Source organism: Lissotriton vulgaris, chromosome 4_1 (assembly GCF_964263255.1).
Source record: "Lissotriton vulgaris chromosome 4_1, aLisVul1.2, whole genome shotgun sequence".
NCBI lineage: Eukaryota > Metazoa > Chordata > Amphibia > Caudata > Salamandridae > Lissotriton > Lissotriton vulgaris.
The window spans coordinates 2,091,851,838-2,091,879,552 of NC_141691.1; the positions used below are offsets into that span (position 1 = coordinate 2,091,851,838).

The 27,715-nt window shown below is 42.5% G+C and overlaps 1 protein-coding gene across 1 annotated transcript in view; it reads right to left on the bottom strand.

Annotated features, from left to right (window-relative positions):
- The window catches only part of LOC147725104 (killer cell lectin-like receptor subfamily F member 1), a 38,554-nt gene extending 11,043 nt beyond the window's left edge, over window positions 1-27,511 (bottom strand). Inside the window, exons 1-3 of the mRNA XM_086967108.1 lie at window positions 27,425-27,511; window positions 23,947-24,042; window positions 20,906-21,049 (exon numbers count right to left, since the gene is read on the bottom strand). Coding sequence (XP_086823234.1) covers window positions 20,906-21,049; window positions 23,947-24,042; window positions 27,425-27,488 — 304 coding nt within the window. The 5' untranslated portion in view covers window positions 27,489-27,511. The remainder of the gene's footprint in view (window positions 1-20,905; window positions 21,050-23,946; window positions 24,043-27,424) is intronic.
- Between the last annotated feature and the right edge of the window lie 204 nt (window positions 27,512-27,715).

Here is a 27,715-nt window from a genome sequence, read left to right on the forward strand (position 1 = left end):
AGTCTACATTCCAAGCTTCCAATCGTGTAATTTGCACGGAATCCTCCGAGCTGAGTAAGATTCTCTGCGCCCTTAGGGCTATGTAGATATCGTCTATCTTTTTATAGAAAAAGTTCGATATATCATCACATAGCTCCTGAGAAGCAACGACTGGATCAGGAACCTGAAGAGAGCAAAGGGAGTCTACAATTTTAAAAAGCTCTTTGGAGGATGTTAACGAACAGGTTAAGTTGGAAAAATAGTCCTGTTTTTCCTTGATGATTCGCTTTCTATACTCCCGTAGTAGACTCTTGTAACCTTCTCTATCTTTTAAATCCCAAGATTTACGCCAGCCACGTTCCTTCTGTCTACATTGTTGTCTGAGCAGCCTCAGATCGGCAGAAAACCACGGGGCAGATGGCTTCTGTCTAGCTGCAAATTTCAGGGAAGGGGGGGCTAGCTCATCAGCAGCTTTGATAATGACATCAGTTAAATCTTGAGCCGAGTCATCAACCTTCTGTTTAGTTGAAATACTGATGTTGCGGAAAAAAGGTGCAAGTGCCTCCTTAGTAAAATTTTTGAAGCTCCTTTTAGATTGTTTTTTACCAGTGTCAGCCGTGGCATCAGGACACGGAATGTCTAGAGAAAGCGGGACTGCTAGGTGATCTGACCATGTAATTGGTACCGGTAAACCGACTTCAAGTCTGGAATCGTTGGAGAAGATCCCATCAAGGATGTGCCCCGCCTGATGGGTCGGGTGGAGAACAAGTTGGACAAGATCACAAGCCTCCAAGGAATTAAGCAGGGAGGAGGTATCTTTTGATGCAGAATCCTCTAAATGGAAATTAATGTCGGCCAAAATGGTAAAATGAGGCCTACCAAAATAAGGTTCTAAAATTCTAAAAAGTTCTGGGCAAAAATTGACTCTGGACCCGGGGGGTCTATAAAGCAGTATGCCGGAGAAAGAGCTCACCGGAGTATGCGTAATACAAAAATAGAGTGCTTCGAAAGGATCTGTGGAGACTGATAAGGGTTTTATTGTACAGGAGAGAGTAGATTTAAAAAGAATGGCTATTCCACCTCCTCTACAACGTTCTCTGTCTAACCTTAGAAAGGAGTAACCTTCAGGTATAGCCAGGAGAAGATCATGACCAGCGGACTCAGAAGCCCAAGTTTCTGTAACAAAAACCCAATCTGGATTTCTCAAGCTAACGAAGTCATGAAATTCGATCCCATGTTTAATCAGAGAACGAGCATTGACCAAAAAACCCTGTTTGGGTTGAGAAATATGGCTGGTGGACTGAGGAGGGGTGGTACGAATAGAGGATTGACTAGGACAAGTAAAAGAGCTGTTGCACGAGGGACAAAAACGAGCCCGGCTCAGAACTTCAGGTCTGAGCCGGTGATGGCAGCAAAGTGCACGAGGTCTCAGAGAGCAAAGGGTATTGTAGAGATTCTCTGGTGGGGGGGGAGAATGAGCGACGGAGAGCCCAGGGTCCAGCCCGTCCTGCAGCGCGTCCTCAGCGCGGACGGGCGCAGACGGGCTGAACTCTGGCGTAACTCCGGCGTCAGTCTGGCGTCCCCGCAGCGCGTATCCGCTGCGCGTCTGCATGACTCTCTTAAGTATCCGCCTAGCGTCCTCCTGGCGACTAGAGCGCGATACCAGCCAATCAGCGTTAGTGTTAAGCCATCCCCATCCAAGATGGCGCTGAAAACGGACCTGCGCCGGGAAGCGGACCCGCCAAACAGCGGTGGGTGTCCCAAGTTAAATGCAAGTAAGGGCCAGGTGCAGCGAGCGCTATTAAAAACAGGGGATAATAAATGAGGAATAAAAATAAATGAAAAACGAGGCAATATTAAAAACGAGCAGCAGCTCGGTTCCTGCAGTGCATTAAGCGCATGCACAGTTCAACTGTCAGCTAGAAAGAGAGAGCAGAGGGTTTACCTCTCTTAAGTATCCGCCTAGCGTCCTCCTGGCGACTAGAGCGCGATACCAGCCAATCAGCGTTAGTGTTAAGCCATCCCCATCCAAGATGGCGCTGAAAACGGACCTGCGCCGGGAAGCGGACCCGCCAAACAGCGGTGGGTGTCCCAAGTTAAATGCAAGTAAGGGCCAGGTGCAGCGAGCGCTATTAAAAACAGGGGATAATAAATGAGGAATAAAAATAAATGAAAAACGAGGCAATATTAAAAACGAACAGCAGCTCGGTTCCTGCAGTGCATTAAGCGCATGCACAGTTCAACTGTCAGCTAGAAAAAATTTGCGAATTCTTTTACAAATGCACTTTTTGGCATTTGTAAAGGTGCCATGTGGCGCTCATACATGCCCTCAGGGCATGTATGTGTGCCATATGCGCACACATGTAAGTTTCAGGGGTGCAGCAGGGTGTCCTTGAGACACCCTTGCACCCTTGACTTATTCTCAATTTGCGATTAGCAAATTGCGAATCGCAAATTGAGAATAACTTCCCATTCCCTTCTATGGGCCTCCTGGCCCATATAAATGAATGGGAAATTATTCCTTAATTTCTATTAGCAATTTGCTAATAGCAATTAAGGAATTTTTAGAAATCGCTAAAAAATAGCAAATTTTTATATACATAGAAATTTTTCAATTCTCAAATAGCGATTCTCAAAAAATCGCTATTTGAGAATCACAAATAGGTATTTTGATACATCTGCCCCCTTGTAAAGTAAATGATACCAACATGTTCAATTTAAAAGAGGAGATTTATTGAACAATAAATCAGGTATAGGGCATCGATTTCAGCCAACCTCCCAGATCAACTACTCCTTCTACTCTGCTCTATTTTAAGAACCAACCAGTCTTCATTCCACCACTGACATAATAGTGATGCCATCACCTACATACCACGCACCTTCCTCCCAACAAAACACAGTATAAATATATTTACAGAGCAAAGTCAAATATATCACAAGACATTAAGACAAAAATAATTGTACATAACATACTGCGTATGCTATAAATCAGATAACATAGTTCTTCAGATAAGAAGGTCTTTTCCAATACAGTGACCATATCCCTTCAAGAACAGAGGAACACAAATACTATTTTTCTGGTCATCTTTTTGCTGAATTGTGGAGGAATTGGTATTGTCACCCAACAGCCGTGGGTGCTAATATTTTTCAACATTATTCAAGTTCCAGATCCTGTTGTATTCTGACTTTATTGCATTTTTAAACAATGTCACTACTCTCATCATTCTAATGAATTTTGATTATGCAGATTTTGCCACACTAGGCTTGATTTTGACCCAGTCTCCCACATTCACCACTGTCTCCTTCACATTTTTCTGATCCTCAAACTTAAGCTTTCCTGTCAAAATTTTGCATCTCTCTTTATCTACCACTTCTCCTTAAATGTGTTGACCTGATAGTCCCCACCTTTTATTAACCCATCAAGGACATACTGAGAAGTTCTGTTTCCTACCCTTAAATACCTGAGATGGAGATTTTCCTCTTATGGAGTGTGGGGCTTATGTGTACACACCCACCTTTTCCTTCAATTATTTCATCCAACACTTGCCACATAAAACAGCAAGTTGGATAGTCTCCTTTAAAAGTATATTAAATCTGTCTATCATTCCATTCACCTCTGGATGATAGAGAGCTGACTTCCTATGGGTTCTACCCTTGTGCATAAAAAAATATTCCATTTGATAAAAGAATAGTTGGACCCCATTGTCTGTTAGTAATGAAGAAGGATATTCCTCGCTCTCAAACATTTTCTCCAGAAACAATATTCGGTCCTGTGTTCCACCTAATTCACTATTTTAACATCCAGCTAGCTAGAATAAAAATCAATGCAGCTCAGAATATACCTATTCATACTCGAAATGTTGATAGGTCCTACAATATCCAAAGCTATCTCCACAAAGGGACCCAACATTAACCTAACAAAGTAAGAGGATGTGTGTTATACTTCAGAATATTTCTGCTACTCAGACACTCACCACACCCTCTTGCAATTTGTTCCACCATCAAATCCATACCTGGCAACCAGTAATCTTCACACACTCTTTCCTTAGTCTTAAAGATTCCTGTGTGACTCCCATCAGCTTTCTCACTTATTCTTTCTCTCAAATTCTTAGGAGGTATCAACCTGCTACCCCTCAACAAAAAACCTGCCTCTTCACTCAGCTCATCTTGAAAACTCCAAAATGACTTAACTTCATCTCCACGTTCATTCTTTGTCATCCACCTCTCCTTCATCATACTCATTACCTCCTGCAAAACTGAATCAGCTTGCATTTCTTCCAACCTCTCCTTCTCTTGTATGATGCTAATCATGATATCACAAACTTTCCAGCCATTCTCCCATGATTTCGCTTTAATGGCACCACATAGTCTGGAAATGTAGTCCGATATTCAGCTCTTGACTCCTGGAACATACATCATATCAAATCAAATTCTTAAAGGACAACCACTTATTTGCAAGTTTGTATGGAAACACGTTCTATCACCTTTTTTTGTAAAGATCTCCTTTAAAGGCATATATTCTGCTGTTTTAATCTCAAAATGGTTTCCCCATAGAAATCATATCTGTTTCTTCATGGCCCAAAAATAGTCAGAGTTTTTTTCCTGTCACAGAATATCTCAACTCCGCCCTATTCAGTGCTCTAGAAATAAACAATACAGACCTTTCTTAACCATCAATCTCTTATAACAACACCCCATTAAGTCCTCTAGAACTGATATCTGTCATAACAATGGTTCTTGGGCCCTGTTCAAAAACACTCAGACATGGGGAATTTTGAAAACAGTTTTTCAGATGCAAATATTCTCTGTAACACTTCTTGCTCCACACCAACTCTTTTCCTTTCTTCATCAAATCCCTCATGTTCTCACTTTTCCCAGCAAAATTCAAAATAAATTGGCTGTAATAATCTGTCATTACCGTCAATTTAATAAAATGATCTTTGTTAGAAGGATTGGACATGTTACTGATAGCATCTACAAGATCGTGTTTGGGTCTTATCCCTTCACCTGAAACAAAATGACCCAAATACTCAATACAGGGTATGTTGAATTTACACTTCTCTATTTTCAGAGTTAATCCGCTAGATTGAAATCTCTGCAAAATAGCTCACACTATTTTGTTATGTTCTTCACAAGTGTTAACACACTCGTATGTGGCCCTGATAGATCTTGACACTGTGTAACCTTTTTAACAACCTTCTAGAACCCTTTGATGACCAATACCCCATATATCAATCCAAAGGGCATTCCTACATATTTGATTGTGCCAAAAGGTGTTACAAGCAATGTAATGCCCTATGATAATAGATGCAGTTTCACTTGATGGCACGCTGAGATGAGGTCTAGTGAAGAAAAATACTTAGCTCCTCCCAGAGAACACTGCATGTCATTTATGTTGGGGAGTGGGTAATGATCTACTATGACACACTTATTTAACTCCCTAAAATCTACACATAATCTCACCTCCCCATCAGTGCTTAATTTTTTTGCTAAAAAATAGCAAATTTTTATATACATAGAAATTTTTCAATTCTCAAACAGCGATTCTCAAAAAATCGCTATTTGAGGATCTCAAATAGGTATTTTGATACATCTGCCCCCATGTAAAGTAAATTATACCAACAGGTTCAATTTAAAAGAGGAGATTTATTGAAGGAGAAATCAGGTATAGGGCATCGATTTCAGCCAACCTCCCAGATCAACTACCCTATCTACTCTGCTCTATTTTAAGAACCAAACAGTCTTCATTCCACCACTGACATGATAGTGATGCCATCACCTACATACCACGCACCTTCCTCCCAACAAAACACAGTATAAATATATTTACAGAGCAAAGTCAAATATATCACAAGACATTAAGACAAAAATAATTGTACATAAAAAATACTGCATATGCTATAAATCAGATAACATAGTTCTTCAGATAAGAAGGTATTTTCCAATGCAGTGACCATGTCCCTTCAAGAACAGAGGAACACAAATACTATTTTTCTGGTCATCTTTTTGCTGCATTGTGGAGGAATTGGTATTGTCACCCAACAGCCGTGGGTGCTGATATTTTTCAACATTATTCAAGTTCCAGATCCTGTTGTATTCTGACTTTATTGCATTTTTAAACAATGTCACTTCTCTCATCATTCTACTGAATTTTGATTATCCAGATTTTGCCACACTAGGCTTGATTGTGACCCAGTCTCCCACATTCACCACTGTCTCCTTCACATTTTTCTGATCCTCAAACTTAAGCTTTCCTTTCAAAATTTTGCATCTCTCTTTATCTACCACTTCTCCTTAAATGTGTTGACCTGATAGTCCCCACCTTTTAGTAACCCATCAAGGACATACTGAGCAGTTCTGTTTCCTACCCTTAAATACCTGAGATGGAGAGTTTCCTCTTATGGAGTGTGAGGCTTATCTGTACACTCCCACCTTTTCCTTCAATTATTTCATCCAACACTTGCCACATAAAACAGCAAGTTGGATAGTCTCCTTCAAAACTATATTAAATCTGTCTATCATTCCATTCACCTCTGGATGATAGAGAGCTGACTACCTATGGGTTCTACCCTTGTGCATAAAAAAAATTCCATTTGAAAAAAGAATAGTTGGACCCCATTGTCTGTTCGTAATAAAGAAGGATATTCCTCGCTCTCAAACATTTTCTCCAGAAACAATATTCGGTCCTATGTTCCACCTAATTCACTATTTTAACATCTAGCTAGCTAGAATAAAAATCAATGCAGCTCAGAATATACCTATTCATACTCGAAATGTTGATAGGTCCTACAATATCCAAAGCTATCTCTACAAAGGGACTCAACATTAACCTAACAAAGTAAGAGGATGTGTGTTATACTTCAGAATCTTTTTGCTACTCAGACACTCACCACACCCTCTTGCAATTTGTTCCACCATCAAATCCATACCTGGCAACCAGTAATCTTCACACACTCTTTCCTTAGTCTTAAAGATCCCTGTGTGACTCCCATCAGCTTTCTCACTTATTCTTTCTCTCAAATTCTTAGGAGGTATCAACCTGCTACTCCTCAACAAAAAACCTGCCTCTTCACTCAGCTCATCTTGAAAACTCCAAAATGACTTCATCTCCACGTTCATTCTTTGTCATCCAACTCTCCTTCATCATACTCATTACCTCCTGCAAAACTGAATCAGCTTGCATTTCTTCCAACCTCTCCTTCTCTTGTATGATGCTATTCATGGTATCACAAACTTTCCAGCTATCCTCCCATGATTTCCCTTTAATGGCACCACACAGTCTGGAAAATTAGTCTGATATTCAGCTCTTGACTCCTGGAACATACATCATATCAAATCAAATTCTTAAAGGCCAACCACTTATTTGCAAATTTGTATGGAAAAAGGTTCTATCACCTTTTTTGTAAAGATCTCCTTAAAAGGCATATAATCTGCTGTTTTAATCTCAAAATGGTTTCCCTATAGAAATTGTACCTGTTTCTTCAATGCCCAAAAATAGTCAGAGTTTTTTTCCAGACACAGAATATCTCAACTCTGCCCTATTCAGTGCTCTAGAAATAAACAATACAGATCTTTCTTAACCATCAATCTCTTATACAACACCCCATTAAGTCCTCTAGAACTGATATCTGTCATAACAATGGTTCTTGGGCCCGGTTCAAAAACACTCAGACATGGGGAATTTTGCAAACAGTTTTTCAGATGCAAATATTCTCTGTAACACTTCTTGCTCCACACCAACTCTTTTCCTTTCTTCATCAAATCCCTCATGGTCTCACTTTTCAAAGCAAAATTCAAAATAAATTGGCTGTAATAATCTGTCATTACCGTAAATTTAATAAATTCATTTTTGTTAGAAGGACTGGGCATGTTACTGATGGCATCTACAAGGTCGTGTTTGGGTCCTATCCCTTCACCTGAAACAAAATGACCCAAATACTCAATACAGGGTATGTTGAATTTACACTTCTCTATTTTCAGAGTTAATCCGCTAGATTGAAATCTCTGCAAAATAGCTCACACTCTTTTGTTATGTTCTTAACAAGTGTTAACACACTTGTATGTGGTCCTGATAGATCTTGACACTGTGTAACCTTTTTAACAACCTTCTAGAACCCTTCGATGACCAATACCCCATATATCAATCCAAAGGGCATTCCTACATATTTGATTGTGCCAAATGGTGTTACAAGCGATGTAATACCCTGTGATAATAGATGCAGTTTCACTTGATGGCACGCTGAGATGAGGTCTAGTGATGAAAAATACTTAGCTCCTCCCAGAGAACACTACATTTCATTTACTTTGGGGAGTGGGTAATTATCTACTAAGACGCACTTATTTAACTCCCTAAAATCTACACATAATCTCACCTCCCCATCAGTGCTTAATTTGTAAAAAAAAAGTGCCAATGTTTTTCTCATACACTCATTACTATCTGTGCTGAATGTGGAGTTGACATTTAATTCTGCTACCTGTCCCACCATACACTATCTGCTCCTTATCTTACCCTTACAGGTTCTTTTTCACCCTGCAGCTTTCTTTCTCTGTCTTCTTATCTGTCTCTTCCTCTTTCTTTACCCCTTTAGTGCCTTTCTCTTTCATTCTTTCACAGGCCCCAAAAACGAAGAAGGCAGCGCTAGTAATGAGAGTCTGAGAAATGTGAGTCCAGGTGTGTGGGCCATGACTGTGGATCATTGTTACTAGAGTTAAGCTGACAGGTATGGAGAGCAAGTGTTTAAAATATGACTTGGTAATATTTTTGGTTATAACTATTAGCGCTACAAGCCGGGAATCAATGCGTGTTTTCCATGTTGACCAACTCACTTCAAGGATTTCAGTGTTAAAAACAAGTCACAGCTACTAGCAGCAAAGGGCAGGAATAAACTTTACCTACAGAGTTAGAGTAAAACCCACCAACACGTACATCTCTGATTCAGCATATGTAATCATTCTACATTTACATGGCAGGTGATGAGTAGATAGAAAAGGAGAGTGTGCAGGCAGTTATGCGTCATGTGTACTGTATTTTGTTTATTTACTTCCTTATTTAAGTTGTCTGTTTGTATTATTTAGTTATGGAATGGGCCTAAAATCCCTTCAGGACCAGATAAACAGGTGAAATGAAATTACTTGCACACACAACATATACGCCACTCACAAACATATCACCAACCACTTTACCTCACAACTTACACTCACACGCAATACTATACAAACTAAACCATCAACAAAACAAATATATAAGCACCTCCTTTCACTATTTCTGAAAAACAAAATATAACACACATACCGCCACAACAAAATCTCTCACGCTTAATACCTCATAATACTTTCTATCACAAACTACAAACATACACCCACCTTTCAGACTACACAAATGAACAAACTCCAATGCCAAGATTTCTCTCTTCCACCCCACCTAACACATATACAGTAACACAGCAACTCTCTTTCCACCTCCTCTCATCGAGAGGTCAATTTTGAACCTTACTACATGACCCGCATGCTGCACCACCACCCCTAACTCATACACCTTAAACAGACACACACAAAATCAGCAACATGCCACATCTCACAACTTCACTTGCCATGGGTACTGCACAGCAAAGTTACACTACAAAATCACCACAGCACTTCAACACCATCTCTACCACCTACACAGGCAGACCCATCAGAATGCCTTATTATCCTGCTGGACGAGGAATACAATGCAGAACAGCTACACAATTGCCATCCTCATACAGCTAATATCAATGCTAAGGAAAAACCTGCTGCAAGCCCCCAAAATACTGATCACTCTTCTACAAAACAAAATCACACTATCGCCAAAGTGCATTCTCTAAACTGTCTACTAATCTATGCTTGATAGCTCTCTAAAAACAAACATCACATCTATGACCTTATCACTGACGCAAAACCTGACATACTATTCATAACTGAATCATGGTTGGGAGATGATATGGTTCCAGTCCTGCATAAAGCCATTCCTCTATCACCCAAAATTGCATAGGCAAAAAAAGGAGTTTGCCTAGCTGTTGTGTTCAGACAAATATTACATATCATTAAATCTGACGACGTCTCCATAAAAGATGTGAGGCTCTTTTCACCCGATGCATTCCTACACCGTGTTTCTTTTGTAACTTCCTGACACTTTACAGACTTCCACCTAGCAATGCAACATCTCAGACACACTTCTAGACACTGTTTCAAACCTGATAACGCTACACTCCAACCTATGCATTCTGGGTGACCTCAACATTTGATTTGACAAACCCTACACGTCCTTTCTGAAAAAAGAAGCATTGTTGGGCTAGACGCACTAAACTGACATCAGATCATCCACAAACACACACATCGCTGTTACCTTTCAAAAAATGACACTGGTCACATGGTTAGACCAAACAACAAAAGAAGAAAGGTCTGGTCAGTCACAAGGCTGCCAGGAATATGGAGCAAAGAGATAAGAGGGTTTTTTTGTACACAGTCACTCTGATTGGGTAGGAAAGCCCTCACACACCGACCTGGTCAGTGTCATGCTTCATCATCGGGCCTCACCGAAGAGACCGAGTGTCTCTTCGGTGTGCTGCGACGCCAGAAAGACTGCGGAGCTGGTCGTGTGGGGAGGACGTGTTGTGAAAAATAGAAAATTAAAAGTGCCTAACAGGGTATCAAAAAAACTTTTAATGAGTGATCCTTAAGACACGTGTGGGTGGTATATGTGTCTGAATTTAAGTGCCAAGGTTGTTAGGATTTGGTTAAATTCAGCTAAATACCACGAGTTTAAAATTAATCAGTCAACATGTTTCTGCCGTGCTTGTGGTATGTATTCACCAAGGCATTCTTCAGGACTATACCCCGGCGGTATGGACACTCTAATAGTCCACCCTGACCTGGGGACGTGAAAGTGAAAAAAGGAAAAGTGAAAAAGTGCTTAAAAATTAGAAGAGCAAATGCTCATTCCAAAAAAGCCCCAAATTCAGGGGTGTATCAGCACCTGTAAGAGAAAATATACAGACAAACAGATATAGACATACATACGATTAGTATATGCCAGAGTAGACTTATCATAGTGCTCCTAAGATGGTGGCAAACTTTTGTGTGCACACAATAAATGATATCTTATGCACCATCCAAGTAGCCCTTGGGGATGTTGTAATAGTACACGCTAGGAGGTGGAGTGCTAAAGGTGGTTTAAAAACTGCTGTTGTAGTGGGGGAAGTAAAAACACGATGTGAATTTTCCATAAGGAGGGATCAATTTGACCAAATGGTCGGTGACCCCCCTAAGATGGTAAGTATGGAGAGTATCTCACTTTAAAACAGGGCGCTACTAGCACCATGGGTCTCGGGAGGAGGATTGGAGCGCGCCTGGCACATCCTAGGAAAGGAAAGAGTTAAATGTCAGTGCAACCCAAGCATACAAGTACTTAGCTTATGGTGATCGTAAAAGTCGTTCCACTGGGGATGCAGACTCACGCCCTCAGCGCTCTCAACCCGCTTCTCAACCTGCAAGAATCCTCAGAACCGGACCCCGACGATGGAGAGCGGGGCCGGTAAATGAGTTTAAAAGCGCTTTGTTTTCCGTTTGCGCGCTCGATTCTGGGTTGGGCGTGTCCCGCTCGAAGCGAGGCTTGGAGCGCACACGCCCATCTGGGCGGAGTGCGCTTCAGATCAGAATGAGGCTTGGAGTAGTGCGCCTATCCCTGAGCTTTACCTGAAAGGGATTTAGGCACGCTAACGGTTGCTGCGGTAACCGAAGGCGCTCGTTTCTTTTCAGTAATTGTTTGTGAAATCAAGTGTTTAGGATGGGCGAATTCCAAAACTTTGGAGGTATTAGCACTGCTGTGATTAAGGAGATAATTGAATGGTATTAGAGGAGAAATGCACACACTGTTGGGGAAATTACAAACATCTATGTTTTGTTGACAGACATAGTTCAATTTTGAGGCATTGATGATGGAAATGCGCAGGTTGTGAAAATGCACCAAATATTCAGTATTCGGTGGTATGTCTAATCAGATCACCTTTATGTCTTGTTATCAGATACAGTTCAGACATATGAAGCTAGGAGCCAGGGGGTTCACGATAGGACTGTGTTCCAGGGGATATCGTCGTTGAGGCCATTGGTATTTGTCCCCAGACGGTATACCCAGCGCTGTTCTTTTTCGAACAGTCTGTTTTGTACATTCCTTGTACCATCGATAGCTTCAATAACAGTCCACCTCATATCATTGGTGGTGTGATTTTTGTCTAGGAAGTGGCAACTCAATTCCGTTGTTACCTTTTTGCACCTTATGTTGCTCCGGTGCTCGCAGATCCGTTGTTTCACTTTTCTAGTGGTCATACCTACGTACCGGAGCTGGCAAGGACAGGTGATCAAGTAGATCACATTAATCGAGTTGCAATTGGTATGTTCACGTTGGGTCCACACTTTCCCTTCTTCTAGTGCCAGTGTTTTGGTAGCTTGTGTTAAGTGACACACACTGCAGTCCGAGCATGGGTAGTGCCCGGTAATTTTAGGGAGACCCCATGATGTTGTCACTGACGGTGTCGTGTTTTGAGGTTTCTCTTTTGGGCGTGTGTGGACCAGGGCATCCCTTAAACTGCGTCCCTTTTTGAAAGAAAAAAGGGGTTTTTCCCAGTCCTTTTTAAAGGTTTTCACAATATTCCAATGTTTGTTTATGCTCTTTTTCATGATGATTAGACCACCATTTGCTTGCTTTCCAATATAGAACAACACTAAGCGACGCATCTAAACCACCTCACGTGCATCCAACTATCGACTGTGGAACAAACTCAATTTGGAACACTTAGAAACACAACTAACATCCTGTGCAGATCTAGACACTATACATTCTGTTAAAAACTATATGAGTGGCTACAGGAAGCTTTTGATATCCTGATACCACTAAAAACCACACAACAGAGCAAAAGAGAACAAGCATCTTGGAGAAATACAGAGATAAAAGAGATTAAACATTAAATTAGAAATCTAAAACATGCCTGGCTCAAAATACACACCAATCAAGACACACTTCGCCTACAGAAAATTAACAGATTATACAAGTCATCTATCAAAAAGGCAAAGAAAAGAATCCATTCAGACAGAATTAAAAATGCTAAATGTGCAAGTAAAGAATGCTATGAAATTCTTAATAAATGTCATAAACCAAATAGCTTTGAATGATCTCATCCCATTACTCAAGATTTCACAGACAAACTGGCAAATCATTCACAGCAAAAGCAGAACTAAGTTCTGATGTATCAAATCTGTCTTGTGTGTAAACTACAAGACTGGTATTTAATCCCAAGTAGAAGCCACTACGTAATTGCAATCAAATAAAAAATGTATTATGAATGCATGCACTGAATTAGAGAACCAAAATACAGAAACGCCAAAGAAGCATTTTTCTCTGCAATGCATTTATTCTACATATTAGAGTCTAATCACAATTTTATTAATTAGATAATAGATTGCATGAAGTGAGAAAGAAGGGGGATTTAGGACGTTCTTGTGTGGGGTAGGTGAAGGTAATGATCACAGGTTTTAGAAAGTAAACAATTCAAATGATTCTGACAATCAACTGGTAAAGAAGACCAGTATCCGGAGACCTGTCCATAAATAGAACATGTACTTACAATAATGCTTTCAATTTAAACATGCACTAATGCATTCTCAAAATGTAGGACGGGTTAACAGGTACAAGTCTCGTGTGGGTGATAGCGTCGATGTTTCGACTCGGCTAACGCAAGGAGGGTGTTTTAGGACCTCTGCTGCGAGTCTTCTTTAGGACGGGGTAAAGCAACCTGGGGGTAGAGAGTGCATATAGTGTAAATAACTCAGGCGCTGTGTTTTTTAAGTATGATAAATGTAAGGGCGTAGTGGAGACATTGACCTAATCCTGGTGCCAGACCGGCATCTCAGGTGTGTCGAGGATTCAAGGGTGGGCCGCTGACCTCTGTCATACGACCATGCTTAGGAAGTGGGGAATGGCTGAAATCGCCAATAAGACAGGAGCCAGCCCGTGGTTTCCTCACCCCTTGTTTGGGGGTGAGGAAACAGCCTGGATGTAATATCCAATTACATCCAGGCTGTGGGCCCCAAGGATGGCCCTGATTCAATGTGTGATTCAATCACATTTCCTACGGAATGAAGCATATGAGCAGGCATAAGGTATCTCATATCTATACAATTCAGTACAGAGTGACTGGTGGACAGGTGTGTGACCACTCCACCCCTCGTAGTCGTGTGTCATACTGATTGCATTGCAGAAAAAATTGCTTCTTTGGCGCTTCTGTATTTTGGTTCTCTAATTCAGTGCATGCACTCATAATACATTTTTGATTGCAATTACGTAGTGGCTTCTACTTGGGATTAAATACCAGTGTTGTAGCTTACACACAACACAGATTTGACATATCAGAACTGAGTTCGCGTTGAATGAGTCACAGACCATTCTTTGTATTTCCGCATTGTACCCAGGTCCGATGACGATTATTGGGCTACGTCATTATCTATAATGGCATGTTAGCATTAAGACAGTTCAATTAATATACAAGAAATACATTGTAAGAAAAGGTTGCCTTTATCGATGTAACTACTACCTTTGGAAATTCAACAGAAACATCTTGTGGAATAAGCTGCCTTCTCCACAAATTCTCAAAAAGCTCCTGAGGGCACTCATTTCTCTCTGTACTAATATTTTGGCCCAAGTACTCATGGGGTGTGATAACAAATCTCATGCAATGAATTTCTACACTCAAGGTATTAAAACGAGGTTGTCTTGTAGCACAGGTCTTCTGTTCTCTATACATTTAAAATTTACCCAATATAATAGGTAATGGGCTGCACAGTTCCTCCTGCCAATGGTAATAAAAATAAAGATATTATTTATATGCAGAGGATGTCAGTTTTAGGAATTAACCCCAAGTCGTTTTTAACGTGGGTTGTCTCATCTTTACTAACTTTATACGGTTCATTATGTAAAGATGAAGTTAGAGAAAGTCAAGATCATGATTTAGGGGATACTTGTCCTCTCCTGTCTTCAAATCATAGTTGAGGTCTGAAAAAATAGACAAAGTGTCTTTTTTATCCACAAGATGGATTTTAATATTCATATTTACTATCTGGTGCCTGATGGGACCTCTAATTTTTTAGAGATAGGAGCAGTTTGTAAATCATCAGGCTAAAACCATCTGATGTTGAGAAGCACTCCATGTTACTCTAGTAGAGATTTTAATATTTGGACTTTGACTCCATTAACTACCTGACAAAGGATTCAACTCCCCATGCGTCAGCTGGAACTGGGCCTCATGGCTCATGCGAGCTAAGATAAAGGCGCTATCCTTAAGATGGGCTCAAATAATTAGTAACGTGGAGCAACACTCACCAAGAGCATGCATTAAGAATGGAGTTAGTTTCGTTGCATTTTAAGGTAACATTAAATGATTGACAGTTAATATTTTTTTGGCAGCTATTGACTAATATACATTCACTCGGATTTATTCAGTACACTTGTCAACTAAAATAGATATTCTATACTTCAAGTTTCAAGTTTTATTTTTTATGATAACGGAACTCTGTCGAGATCCACATAACAGTTTATCAATAAAAGGAAAAACAACATTAATTACATAATTAAATAGAAGTGTCAGTACAATGTTAAAAAACATTTAAAGAAAGAGAACAATTTAAAGCAAAACATTTCGTTAGGAGGATTAAACATAGCTACAATGAAATCATAAGCAGTAAAAATACACAGCTGAAAACACAAAGGTTTTAACCATTTACGTCTGTGTACCATAAGGGCTGGGCAAACAAAAACAACATGGTATAAATCCTGGGAATAAAGTTTACAAAGATCACAGATATCTGTACTATACTATTCTATACTTGTTTTTGTAAATACCCACTACGGCCCCTCGCGGCGGGATGCCTGGCTTTCACCTTGTGGATACCCTGCCCGGGGTTATCTCACAGGGAATACCAGGACGGGTTCCCAAAGCAAGCGCCGCGAGACCCCTTTGGGGTGATACGTGCGCTATATTAGTAACCACGGTTACGTTTTTTTTTACATAGATTCATATTTACTCTCGCATGAAATGAATTATCTTTTTAAGACATTTTGTCAAAATGGCATAAAACTAACAATTTGTATGCCATGTTCAGTGTTTGCAAGCTTAGGACTCAAAACTTTAATTACGTTCTATATTTCTGCCCAACTCTCAATAATTTGAGGTGTTGCATAAAAAGAATGTTTGTGAGTCAGACATTTTTAGATGCTAAACAAGTTAAATCAATTGTCTATGAGTATCCACAGGAATTCTATTATTTCATATTACTGTTTAAACTTGTCATATTTTTTTCCGTGTTTTTATTTTTGTAAATTGCATTGCGTTGTCGCCTTGTTTGTTATCCTCATCATCATGGTTTTACCAAACTTTGCAAAGATATATATTGGTAACAGTGATTCATGGGGATGCACTCGCTGAGGTGTTCTGAGTGACATCAAATAGAAACCAACAGCAAATCTCAAGGTAAAAAACATTCTTGTAATTCACTTTTTACTCATTTATGTTATGTATGAATCCACAAATCAATTGCCCTGCTTTCAACTGCCACTCATGGGCAGAGGAGTATCCTTATCCAAAAAGTAAAATACAGATAATGGTCTTCTGCCATCTACCACAGCACTCTTTATCCCTTCTCCTCCCTCCCCCTCTCCTTACCTTTGCATCCCCTTACCTCCCCACCCCTTCTACTCCCTTCCTTCCCCTCCCTTCCACCCCCTCTCTTTGCATCCCCTCTCCTTTCCCTCTCTTCCTTTCCCCTCTCTTCCGCTCCCCTCCCTTCCCTTCTCCTGCCCCCTTCCCATTCTCTTCCCACCCCTCTTGTCTCCTCTCCTCTTCCCCTCCCATTTCCTCCTTCCCCTCATTCCCCTCCTAGGTCTGCAAAATCTGATCAATACGCTACATGGATTTGCTGAATCTAACCTACTAGAAGTAAACACCAACAAGACCAAAGTTTTGTCTATAACTAGGGACAAACAACAACATACCTGGTTCCTCGGAACAAAGGCTCTTGTAAATTGCTCGGAATTAAAATATCTCAGAATCTTGGTTGATAAAGGAGGTTGCTTCTCAAACCAACTAGAGGCCATCAAGAGGAAAGGAATGCTGGTAGCAACCGCACTCAAAGAGATAAAGGCAAACTTGAATGGCCCTACCTTATTGCCACTTCTTCGCGTGGCGCAAGTTAAAATAGAGTCATCTTTGACTTATGGCAGTGAGGCTCTAAGAGGCAAAGATGCAGAATTACAGGATATAACCATTGTAAGGGCCTATCGACTTCTTTTTAACCTGCCAACTTACACCTCACAAGCCCAGATCCGATTAGAATTTGGATTGACCAGCCAACTGCTTGCAAGAAGAGGGTCTTACATAAAGTGTTGGCATAAAATGAAGAACGAACCGGAAACTACAATGAATCACCAGCTCTGGCAAGATTTAAGCAACTCCTCATCTAAAACGCCGGCAAAATCATACTTAGAGGAGTCTTTGACTGCGACAAGTTTGAAAGATTTATGGGAAACTCCACTACCACATGCGCAATTTAAGCGGGTAGTAAACAAGAGCATAAAAAGACAATCGCATGTGGAAGATAAAGCTACCTTTTCCCGCAGGTGACATGCCTGGATGACTCTGTGTACATACAAACTGCCGGGCCTGCAGGCATATTTTGGTCTTGGGTACAGCAGGAAAACGAAAGAAGCCTTTTTAAAACACAGGTTAGGAATTCTACCATCCATACCTCATCTACAACCGTGGCTGAGAAGGGCTTTCGGAACAAAATGTAGGTTGTGCGGTGCAGAGAATGAAGATTTTGAACATGTGCTATGCACCTGCCCGATGCTGAAAGAGGAAAGGGTCGCCCTGTTAAAACTGCTTTTAACGAACATAATATCCGCACACGCAGACAGGCAGTCCTGGCCTGCTTCGATCCGGGCCTTCCACCATTAAATGGGAAGTTAGTGACATTTTTGAAATTACTTGAGCGGAAAGTAACAAGTTCATGAACTTGGCCCTGACAAGATTAACTGAACTATGCCCAAGACAAGATGAAATGACCAACGCTCACTTCCCACAGTAACCGTTTTTAGCATTACTACTATTAATAACTAATGTCATTCTGGTTTTTATAAACAACTTTTTGCTCTTATAATCTTTAATCTGATGATATGTGTTTTAATGTACTTTTGTAATAGTTTTTATTAACCTGAGACAATAAATGTCTTCTAAATCCTTCCCCTCCCTTCCCTCCTTTTCCTTTCCCTTGCCTCCCCTCCCCTCCACTCCCCTACCTTTCCCATCCCCTCCCTCCCCTCATTTTCCTTCCCTTCCCCTTCCCCTTCCCCTTCCCTTCCATCACCTCATTTCCCATCCCTGTCTTCCCCTCCATTCATTCTCTTCCCTCCCCTCACATTCTTCCTACCCTTCCCTATTATCCCCTCCACTTCTCTCAGTCCCTGCCCTGCCCTTCATTCCCCCTCCCCTTACCTCCCCTGCCCTCCCTAAACTTGCATCGCCTCTCCTCACACCTGACCTCCCTTCCCGTCTTTTTCCTTTCCCTTCCCTTCCGCCTTTCCACCCCTTCGCCCCCTTCCATTCCCTTCCCTTACTTTCTCTTCCACTTCCCCCTTCCTATTCCCCTTCCCCTTAAATAACCTCCCCTCCCCTCCGTACTACTCTTTTCTTCTCCTCCCCTCCCGACCCATCCCTCTCCTCCCCTTCCACTCCACTCCCCTTCCATAACTTTTCTTCACTTTCCCCACCCCTGCCACTCCCCCATTCTCCTCCCTTCCAAACCCTTCCCCCCTTCTCTCCTCTCCCCTCACATTCACTGCCATCCATTCCCCTACCATACCCTCCCCTTCCATCCCCTTACCTCACCTCCCCTCCCCTCTACTTCCCTTCCACTTCCCCTCCACTTCTCTTCCCTCCCTTTATTTCTGTTCCCTTTCCCTTCCATTCCATCATATCATCTCCCATCCCTTCCTTCCCCTCCCTCACATTCTCCCTTTCCTTTTCTCCCCTCCCCTCCACTCCTCTTTCTGTCCCTGCTCTTCAGTTCCCCTCCCCTTCCCTCCCCTTTCTTCCTCTGCCCTACCCTTACCTTGCATCCCCTTACCTCACACCTCACCTCCCTTTCCCTTCCCTTCCCTTCCTCCTTTCCTCCCCTCCGCTCTCCTTCCCTTCCAATTCCCTTCCTGTACTATCCCATCCCCTGCCCCTCCCTATTCCCCTCCACTTAACTCACCTCCCATCCCCTCTGCACTCATCTTCTCTTCTTCTCCCCTCCTCTCCACTCACCACCCTTCCCCTGTCCTCTCCTTCCCTTCCACTCCCCTGCCTCATCCTGTACTTTTTCTTACATTCCCTTTCCCTCTCTTCCCTTGCCTCCCTCCTCTACTCTTCCCTCCCCTCCCCTCCCCTCCACTCCCCTACTCTACCCACCCTTCCTGTCTCTTCCCTCCCTTCAATTCCCTTCCCCTTCCCTTCCGTTTCCTAACTTCATCTCCCTTCCTTCCCCTTCGTACCCTCACTTCCCTCCCCTCCCATTTGCCCTTTCCTTCTTTCCCCTCCACTCCTCTCTCTGTCCCTGCCCTTTACTTCCCCTCTCCTCACTTCCCCGCCCACCCTTCCCCCTGCCCTACCCTTCCCTTCCCTTCCCTTCCATCCCCTTATCTCACCTCACCTCCCCTGTCCTCTTCTCGTCCCGCCCTCTCCTCCCCTTCCCTATCCCTTCCCCCTCCCCTCCCTTCCCATAATTTGCCCCCTCCCCGCCTCTCCCCTTTCCTTCCCCTCACATTGTTTGCGATCCATTCCCCTACCCTACCCACCCTTCCATCCCCTTACCTCACCCCACCTCACCTCCCCTCCGTTTTACTTTCCTTCCACCTCCTTTTCCTTCCCTTATTTTCCGTTCTCTTACCCTCCCCTGCCCCCTCCCATACCCTCCCCCTCTCCTCGCCTTCCCTTCCACTCCCCCTCCTTTCCCTGCCCTTCCTTCCTTCCCCTCCCCTACTCCCTTTCCTTGTCACCCCTCCCCTCTCCTTCATTCCCCCTGTTTGTCTTCCTTTCGCTTCCCTCTCATTCCATTCCCTTTCTTCCCCTTCTCTTCCCTTCCATTCCCTTCCTTTCCTTTCCCTTCCCTTCCCTTCCCTTTGCTTCCCTCTGCTTCCCTTCCCTTCCCTGCCTTTTCATTCCTTTCCTTCTCCATCCCTTCCCCTACCCCTTCCCTTGTCTCACATTCCTTGCCCCCGCCCTTTCTTCCCCTCTCCCTTCCTCCCTTTCCCTTCCCTCGCCTTCCCTCTCAACCCCTCCCCATCCCTTCTTCTCCCTTCCCTCCCCTCTCCCTTCCTTTACCCTCCCCTCTCCACTCCCCTTCCCTCCCTGCCCCCTCCCTTTTATCTCCTCCCCTTCCCTTCCCTTCCCTTCCCTTCCCCCTTCCATTCCCCCTTCCCTTCTCCCTTCCCTTCCCTTCCCTCCACTTTCCTTCCCTTCCCTTTGCCCTCCCCTCCCCTCCACTTTCCTTACCTTCCCTTCCATCCCTGTCCCCTCTCCTCCCCTCCCCTCCCCTTCCCTTCCCTCCCATCTCCTCTCCTACTTCCCTTCCCTTCCCTTCCCATCCCATCTCCTCTCCTTCCCTTGTTTACCCTTCCCTCTCCTGCTACAGCTGTACTCTCTCCTCTCCAGTGCTGCTCTGACAGGCTCTCAGAGAGCTGAGCCAGCGCAGTTTGGAATTCCTTCATGACGCAGCAGCGGGCAATAGCTGTATGTCGTAGCAGTGAATTACTGATTTTCGATCTGTATCAGGGAATACACAGCAATGCATGATTTGAATTGAATTCAATAATTGTACCTACCTTTAGAATCTCCGCACACTTGGTCCTTTAACTCCTGTGATGTCAGCTGGACATCCTCAAAGACAAATCCGGAATTTGTGAATGTCTGTGGTTCCAGGCACCTAGCACAAGAGTTCAGGTGTGCCAAGAAGTGACCTCTGAACACTGAAAAACAGATTTTATTAGCTAAACATAATGTAAATATCTGTAAGTGGGTCAGTATTAGATAGCAGATGCTAGTTGGATTTGGTAAAGTGCAGGTAGAAATAGGAGATGAACAAAAAAGAAGTTATGAACAGTCAAGTTGACAGGAGATATTACAGAATTCCTCTTACTCACAAACTACCATCATGATATCTGTATCGATGTAGGATCATACAATAATGATTCTGTATTTTTTTTCTTTTGGCCATAAAAACACCAAAAATGTAGCAAAGGAGTTATTTTCCCATGTATGTTGAGTAATGTATGTTGGGCAATATATAAACTCAGGATGACAGATTCACCTGAAACAGGTTGTAGTGGATCAATGATATGCAGAAAAAAACGCAAATGTTTGGGGTTAAGTTGACTCTGAATGGGGAGTTGAATATGAGTATGAGCCAACCGCCCGTGGGTAGATAAAAAACTGTTGCCTGTATCACACCCAGTGTCTCCCATATGACTTCAAGGAGCTCCGTACACCCGTGGAGAGTAAAGGTGTGGGCCAGAGGCAGACCTCTTGTCCGTCACTATAACCCCAGGACTAAAAAAGACTCTGCTAGCAATGACAGTGCAGCTCTCATTCTACTCAACCTGTCTGCTGTTTTCTGCAGCGCCTTCCACCCCAGCCTCATTCAACGCCTCCACAAATCCGGCATAAAAGGAACCCTTTCCACTTCATCTCCTTCCTCAGCGGATGCCTCCAGTCGGTCGGCCTGGTCGCACACTTCGATGACCAACACCCTCATCTGAGAAGAGCCCCAAGGTTATCACTCAGCCGTTCGCTGTACAGAGTCTCATTTGAAGCCGAAATACAAGGACCCGCTCTCCACTCGATCTATTTCCTCACCAGATGTCTCCAGAAGGTCGGCCTCGGTTGCTACACCTCGATCACCTCATCCTCATCTGAGGAGTGCCCCAAGGATCATCTCTCAGCCTCATGCTGTTCAGAGTCTCATTCAAAGCCAGCTTCAAGGACCCTCTATCCACTGGAACTCCTTCCTCACCAGATGCTCCCTTCGGGTCAGCCTGGTCGCCACCATCGTCATCTGAGCAGTGGCCCAAGGATCATCGCTCAGCCCCACGCTGTACATAGTCTTACTCAAAGCCAGCATACAAGGTCCCGCTCTCCACTTCATCTCATTTCTCACCTGATGTCCCCAGTAGGGCACCCTTGCTCACCTCACCTCGATGACCGCCTTCCTCATCTAAGGAGTACAACAAGGAACATCTCTAAATCCCACTCTGTTCAACACCAATATGGCTCCTCTCACCAGCGTCATCCAAACCCACAAATCACGATTGTCTGCTACGCTGACTACACCTGACTCATCCTTCCCCTCCCTGATGAAACACCCAGCATCCAGCACAACTTCACCCTCCACATGTCTGAAATCACCAGTTGGAAAAAAAAGCATCTGTCTGTAAGTGTGGCTCAATGGTTAGAGCGGCAGACCTTGATGCAGAGCTCTGGCCCGGGACCAGGGTTTCGATTCCCGCCTCGGCGGGTCTCGGGCTCAAAATTTCCTCGGACCTGCTATTCTCGCCTCGGTGCCTATTCTAATCATGGGTCCCACGCTGCAACTCTGTACAATAGCTTGCTTAATCTCCACAACGGCCCCAACAGCGCTGAGATGCCTGGCTTCACCTTGGGGGTGCCCAGGAGTGGACACTTCACAGGGAAAAACCAGGAAGGGTTCCTACAGCGGTATGAGTACAGCGCCTAGATGGCCTGGTGGTGAGTCGTGCGCTATATAAGTACCAAGTTATTTATTTATTATTATTAACTCAACACTGACAAAATGGAAGGGGTACTATTCGGCAAGGACTCCTCACTACGGATGTCCGCCTGCTGGCCAGCAGAGCTTGGGCTGACAGTGATATAATCGAAGATAAAAGGTCATGGAAGCCTTACAGGTGGTTGAGATGATTTAATAGAAGTACAGAGTAGAAGCTGGTGTTCCCATTAAAGGCTCAGGAGCAACTGGCAGAAAGAGAACACCAGAGCACCAAGTTGCATCGTGAGATCAGAAAAGTTAGAATGTTCTACTTAAAGAGAAATGCAAGCAGTAACAAAATAAGAGAATACAACAGACAGCCTGCCCAGTTATTCAATCCAAGAACCTAGACATAGGAGTCAATAACAAACTCTTGATGACCATGCACGTAAACACAGTTGCCTTCTCCTGCTCTATAATATGATAACGCTCTCTATGTCGGCATCACCATCCAATTGATTAGAAGACGTCAGATCATATAGACTCACCCTCAGATTCACACCTCACAAACACATCACCTTGCACCTCAGAGACCATCGCTGGCTCCCCGTTGGCACATGCACACTCGTCAAGCTCTTTACACCCAGATGCAGCCCTGCACAATCTAGGGCCCTCCTACCTGAACCACTGCTTAATTTCCCAAACCCTGACCAGAAACTTCTGCTCAAATGGCCTCCTGCCCCACACATCCCGGCATCTAAACCAGAGCTAGCCATCGTGCTTTCTCATACATTGCCCCAAAGCCGAGAAAGACCTCCCCATGCACTTCAATGCCACTTCCTCAGCCCTTAAGCTCTGCAAGAAACTGAAGACATGGCTCTCAACCTACACCACTGGTTCGACCAGCACATTCCCTTAAACTGGTGCTTGCATACCCTACTGGGTGAGATACACAGTCAGGACAGCCATGTTGGCAGCTGATCTGTTATTGCCCACCTCTGTATGAGGTCAATAGTGCTATAAACTATGGGACTGGGTATTTAAGAATTTCAGCTGTACATATTGCTTTTTTTCTGAATTTATATATTTACAATGAAAGAGTATAGTCATTTAATCAGTATATTTAAGCTCGAAGGTACTTACTGACACTTGCCAGACCTAACACAATCCCCAGAAGGAGTGCTGCCACACCCCCAAGAGCCACAGCCACAGATTTCCAAACACAAGAAGGAGAAGAATCTGCAAAGACCAAGAAGTAATTGGATGGAGAGAAATACTCATGTTATTGGAGATTGTATTGTTTTTGTACTGTGCTATGGGAAGGACTGTATTACAATGTATAAGCACCATGCCAGCTTCAGTCCTTCATCAATGATTAATTCTCAGAATCAAGTTAGAAAATATCCTGTGGATCACAGAATTATATAACTTTGTGGATTCCGAATAAAAACTGAAAATAATACAAGTGTCTAAATATTGTACAGTATCAATCTAGGTATCATTTTGTAGGTCCTAAATATACATCTCTCATCAGTGTGATGTCTTGAGAGCAATGAAGACAAACTTGCATCTAACCCCAAAGAACTTCACTTTATGATCAGTAAAACAAATTGTAAATATTTTTTGTGAACTCATTACTGTCATGACAGGAGTAGAAGAGAATTTAGAGGCTGAATGGCTCCGATTCTCCAAACGACTTTCCAAGAGATCCATATTCCCTTGTAACATGATTGGAAGCCTGTCCTTGTGGAGGGAGCAGTTTGCATAAATACCACCATTAGGAAACCATAAAGCCATATGCTTAATGTTGCATTTTATTTTTCCTATAAGAAGATGATAGCTGTGTAAATAATCAGATTTAGAACATTGCAATTTTGGAGATCCACAGTTCAGGCCGATATCTCAGGTTCAGGGCCTTTAACAACCGGCATAGTCCTTGGCAGTGGGTTCTAAGGCTACATAATAGATCATATTGGATTGTACTGAACTTTAGTCAGTCCTGGGTGCACCTACGGTAGAATGTAGAAATCAGTATTCTCAAAGATCAACTAGTTCTGTCTGACACCAGAGTCATGACCCAGGCATCTAGAATCATACAACAAATAGAGGAATAGATGTGTCAGGAATGACTAAATTATGCAAGTTTCTTGGTGATGGATGTCAGTCAATGGACACAAATTGTGTGGGTAATCCATTCTTAACTATTTGCGATTTTTTATGTCTGGTACAAATAACTTTTGATATGTATTTGCAAGTACTGGTCAATCATTGAATGGCGGCTTTCCTAAAGAAAGCATATTTTTGCAGAAACGCACATAGATAATTGAGGATTATTTAGCCACAATATCACATTTTGTATTGCATGTAGTGTCATGAAATATGAGATTTCCTTTTTGTTCCTTACTTTTTCTGGTTGGATGCACAAAGTGAGATTGTAGATATGAACGAAACGCGGGTGTTATTGTTTGGAATAATTATTATCTTCTTCTTTGTATGTCTTGTGGTATTTTTTTTAACATACATATAAATATATATGTTTAAGTGACACTCCATCTCTATCATTTGTTTGGTCCTGTGTATATTTTTAAAACTCAGTTCACTTTAATAAGAATAGTTGCCTTTAGCTTATATACACAACATTATGCAGCACCGCATACCACTTATGCAGCAAATTATGCAGTAAGGGAAAGAAAATGATGTGTCATTTTGTAGATTAAAGGCAAAATCTAAATAACATCCAGTGATAATATCACACTATTTCAATATTTCAACATACATCAATTTAACAGAAGGAACCCTATGTTTGTTTAAAAACTACAAATTCAATAGATTTGCTTAACAATGCTAATTCAACAATTAATGATATTGTCGAGCAAAAAAGCGCAGCAGTGACCTTTTATTAACATGGTCCTTTCTACTTCACAGAGTAAAATAAATTGAGTAAAACATTCAATGTTGCATTCAACAGAAACAATATCAACAGGTAAAATGTTCCTTGTAATAAAAGGTGTGCCACATTTATTCAGCTCAGATCTGCTGTGTTCCAAACCTACCTTCAGTTTTGGATTTACCTACATTCACACTACAGGGCCCTGTGGAAGTAGTTCATCTGCAGAATCATACAGAGGACATTTCACAATCACTGATGCAGTGTTTCACTAATAAACTCTTTATAATCCATAACTTTAGGTATTAAATAGAGATATAATGTACTCAGTCCTTCTATTGTGAAAGTTTGTACTGTCTACATATATGCATGAATACATATTTGCTAACTACTAAAAGGTGAGAAGTTAACTTTTGTAGTGTCAGGTGTGGGATTTCACCCCATGTGCAGTGACACTAAGAACCTGTATCACTTCCCAGCGCTGGTGCTCTTTCAGGCTGCCTGACACCATGCACACAACTTTGCAGCACAGTGCAAAAGTGTGTGTGATGACTAGCATACATCACCATAGTGCAAAAGTGTGTGTGATGACTAGCATACTTCACCATCATGCAAACGTGTGTGTGATGTCTAACATACATCACCATAGTGCAAAAGTGTGTGTGATGTCTAGCATACATCACCATAGTGCAAAAGTGTGTGTGATGTCTAACTTACATCACCATCATGTGTGTGTGATGTCTAACATACATCACCATCATGCAAAAGTGTGTGTGATGTCTAGCATACATCACCATCATGCAAAAGTGTGTGTGATGTCTAGCATACATCACCATAGTGCAAAAGTGTGTGTGATGTCTAACATAAGTCACCATAGTGCAAAAGTGTGTGCGATGTCTAACATAAGTCACCATAGTGCAAAGGTGTGTGTGTTGTCTAGCATAGGTTGTGTAGTGAAACTTTACCCTTACAGTACCATATACTACGCCCAGACATACTTTAAAACGATTCAAGCTTTGCATGTGAAATGTACAATGAGCAACCGAGTTTCTCATTTGTAAAAGAATAAGTTCTGATGCCAAAATTATTTTTCTGAGGCAGCTATATCTCGTCCAAACATAAGGTTTGCAAAATACCAAAGCTGTCTGGTCTTGATTCCACTTTATGCTTCTTTCATCCACCACCATCCTCTGCCTGCACCTTTATCTCACATATGCAGTTTTTTTATCCCTGCTTTCGTCCTTTTGTAATGATTTTTCTTCTTTCTTTTTCTCATTCTACTTCTTTCTACCTTTTTTACCTTTCCATGTAATCTTCTGAGTCTCATTCTGTTGATGAAAAGTTAGTCCTTGTCCCTAAACCTGAGCTCCTTTGGGCCTCACCTGCAATCACCAGCTCAATTTAAGCACTGAGCACACAAAGTCAGAAAAGTTTGGAGAAATAAAACATTTCTTCAACTTTGCCCTGCCTTGAGGAGGTGTCCTTGTTTGACAAAACTCTCTGTCTACAAATGTTGGCCGCTAGGGCGTTGCATCAAAAACCATAGGTGTTAGCTTGGGAACACACATGTTTTGACAGAATACTCACATGACGTTCAGGAAACTTTCAAGAGTGCTGGAAATTAAACAACTGGCCCTGAATCTTTTCTTGAAAAAGCATGGAGACAAGCATCTTTAAATGAATCCAATAGCTTGCGGTGTCTCAGGCTCCTCCAGTCTCTTGGTGAATCCTTACCTTTGTCCCTAGGTGTCTTCCTGCGCTTGAAGTGCAGAGCTGTGTATGTATCCTCGCCTTCCATTGGTGAATCCTGGCTGGATCCACAGCTGGCAGCCTATCATAAAACCAGGCCCTTGTACTGCTTCGGGAGGTTCAGTGTCTGTAGAGTGCTGCACGTGCACAGGAAGAGGAAGCCACACGCGCCAGACCCAAGGTGACCACAAAGATCTACTACTTTCAAGCATTGTCAGTGACCATAAGCGAGAGGCGGGGAGAGGAAATGTCCTCTATGAGCATCTAGCGCTTAGA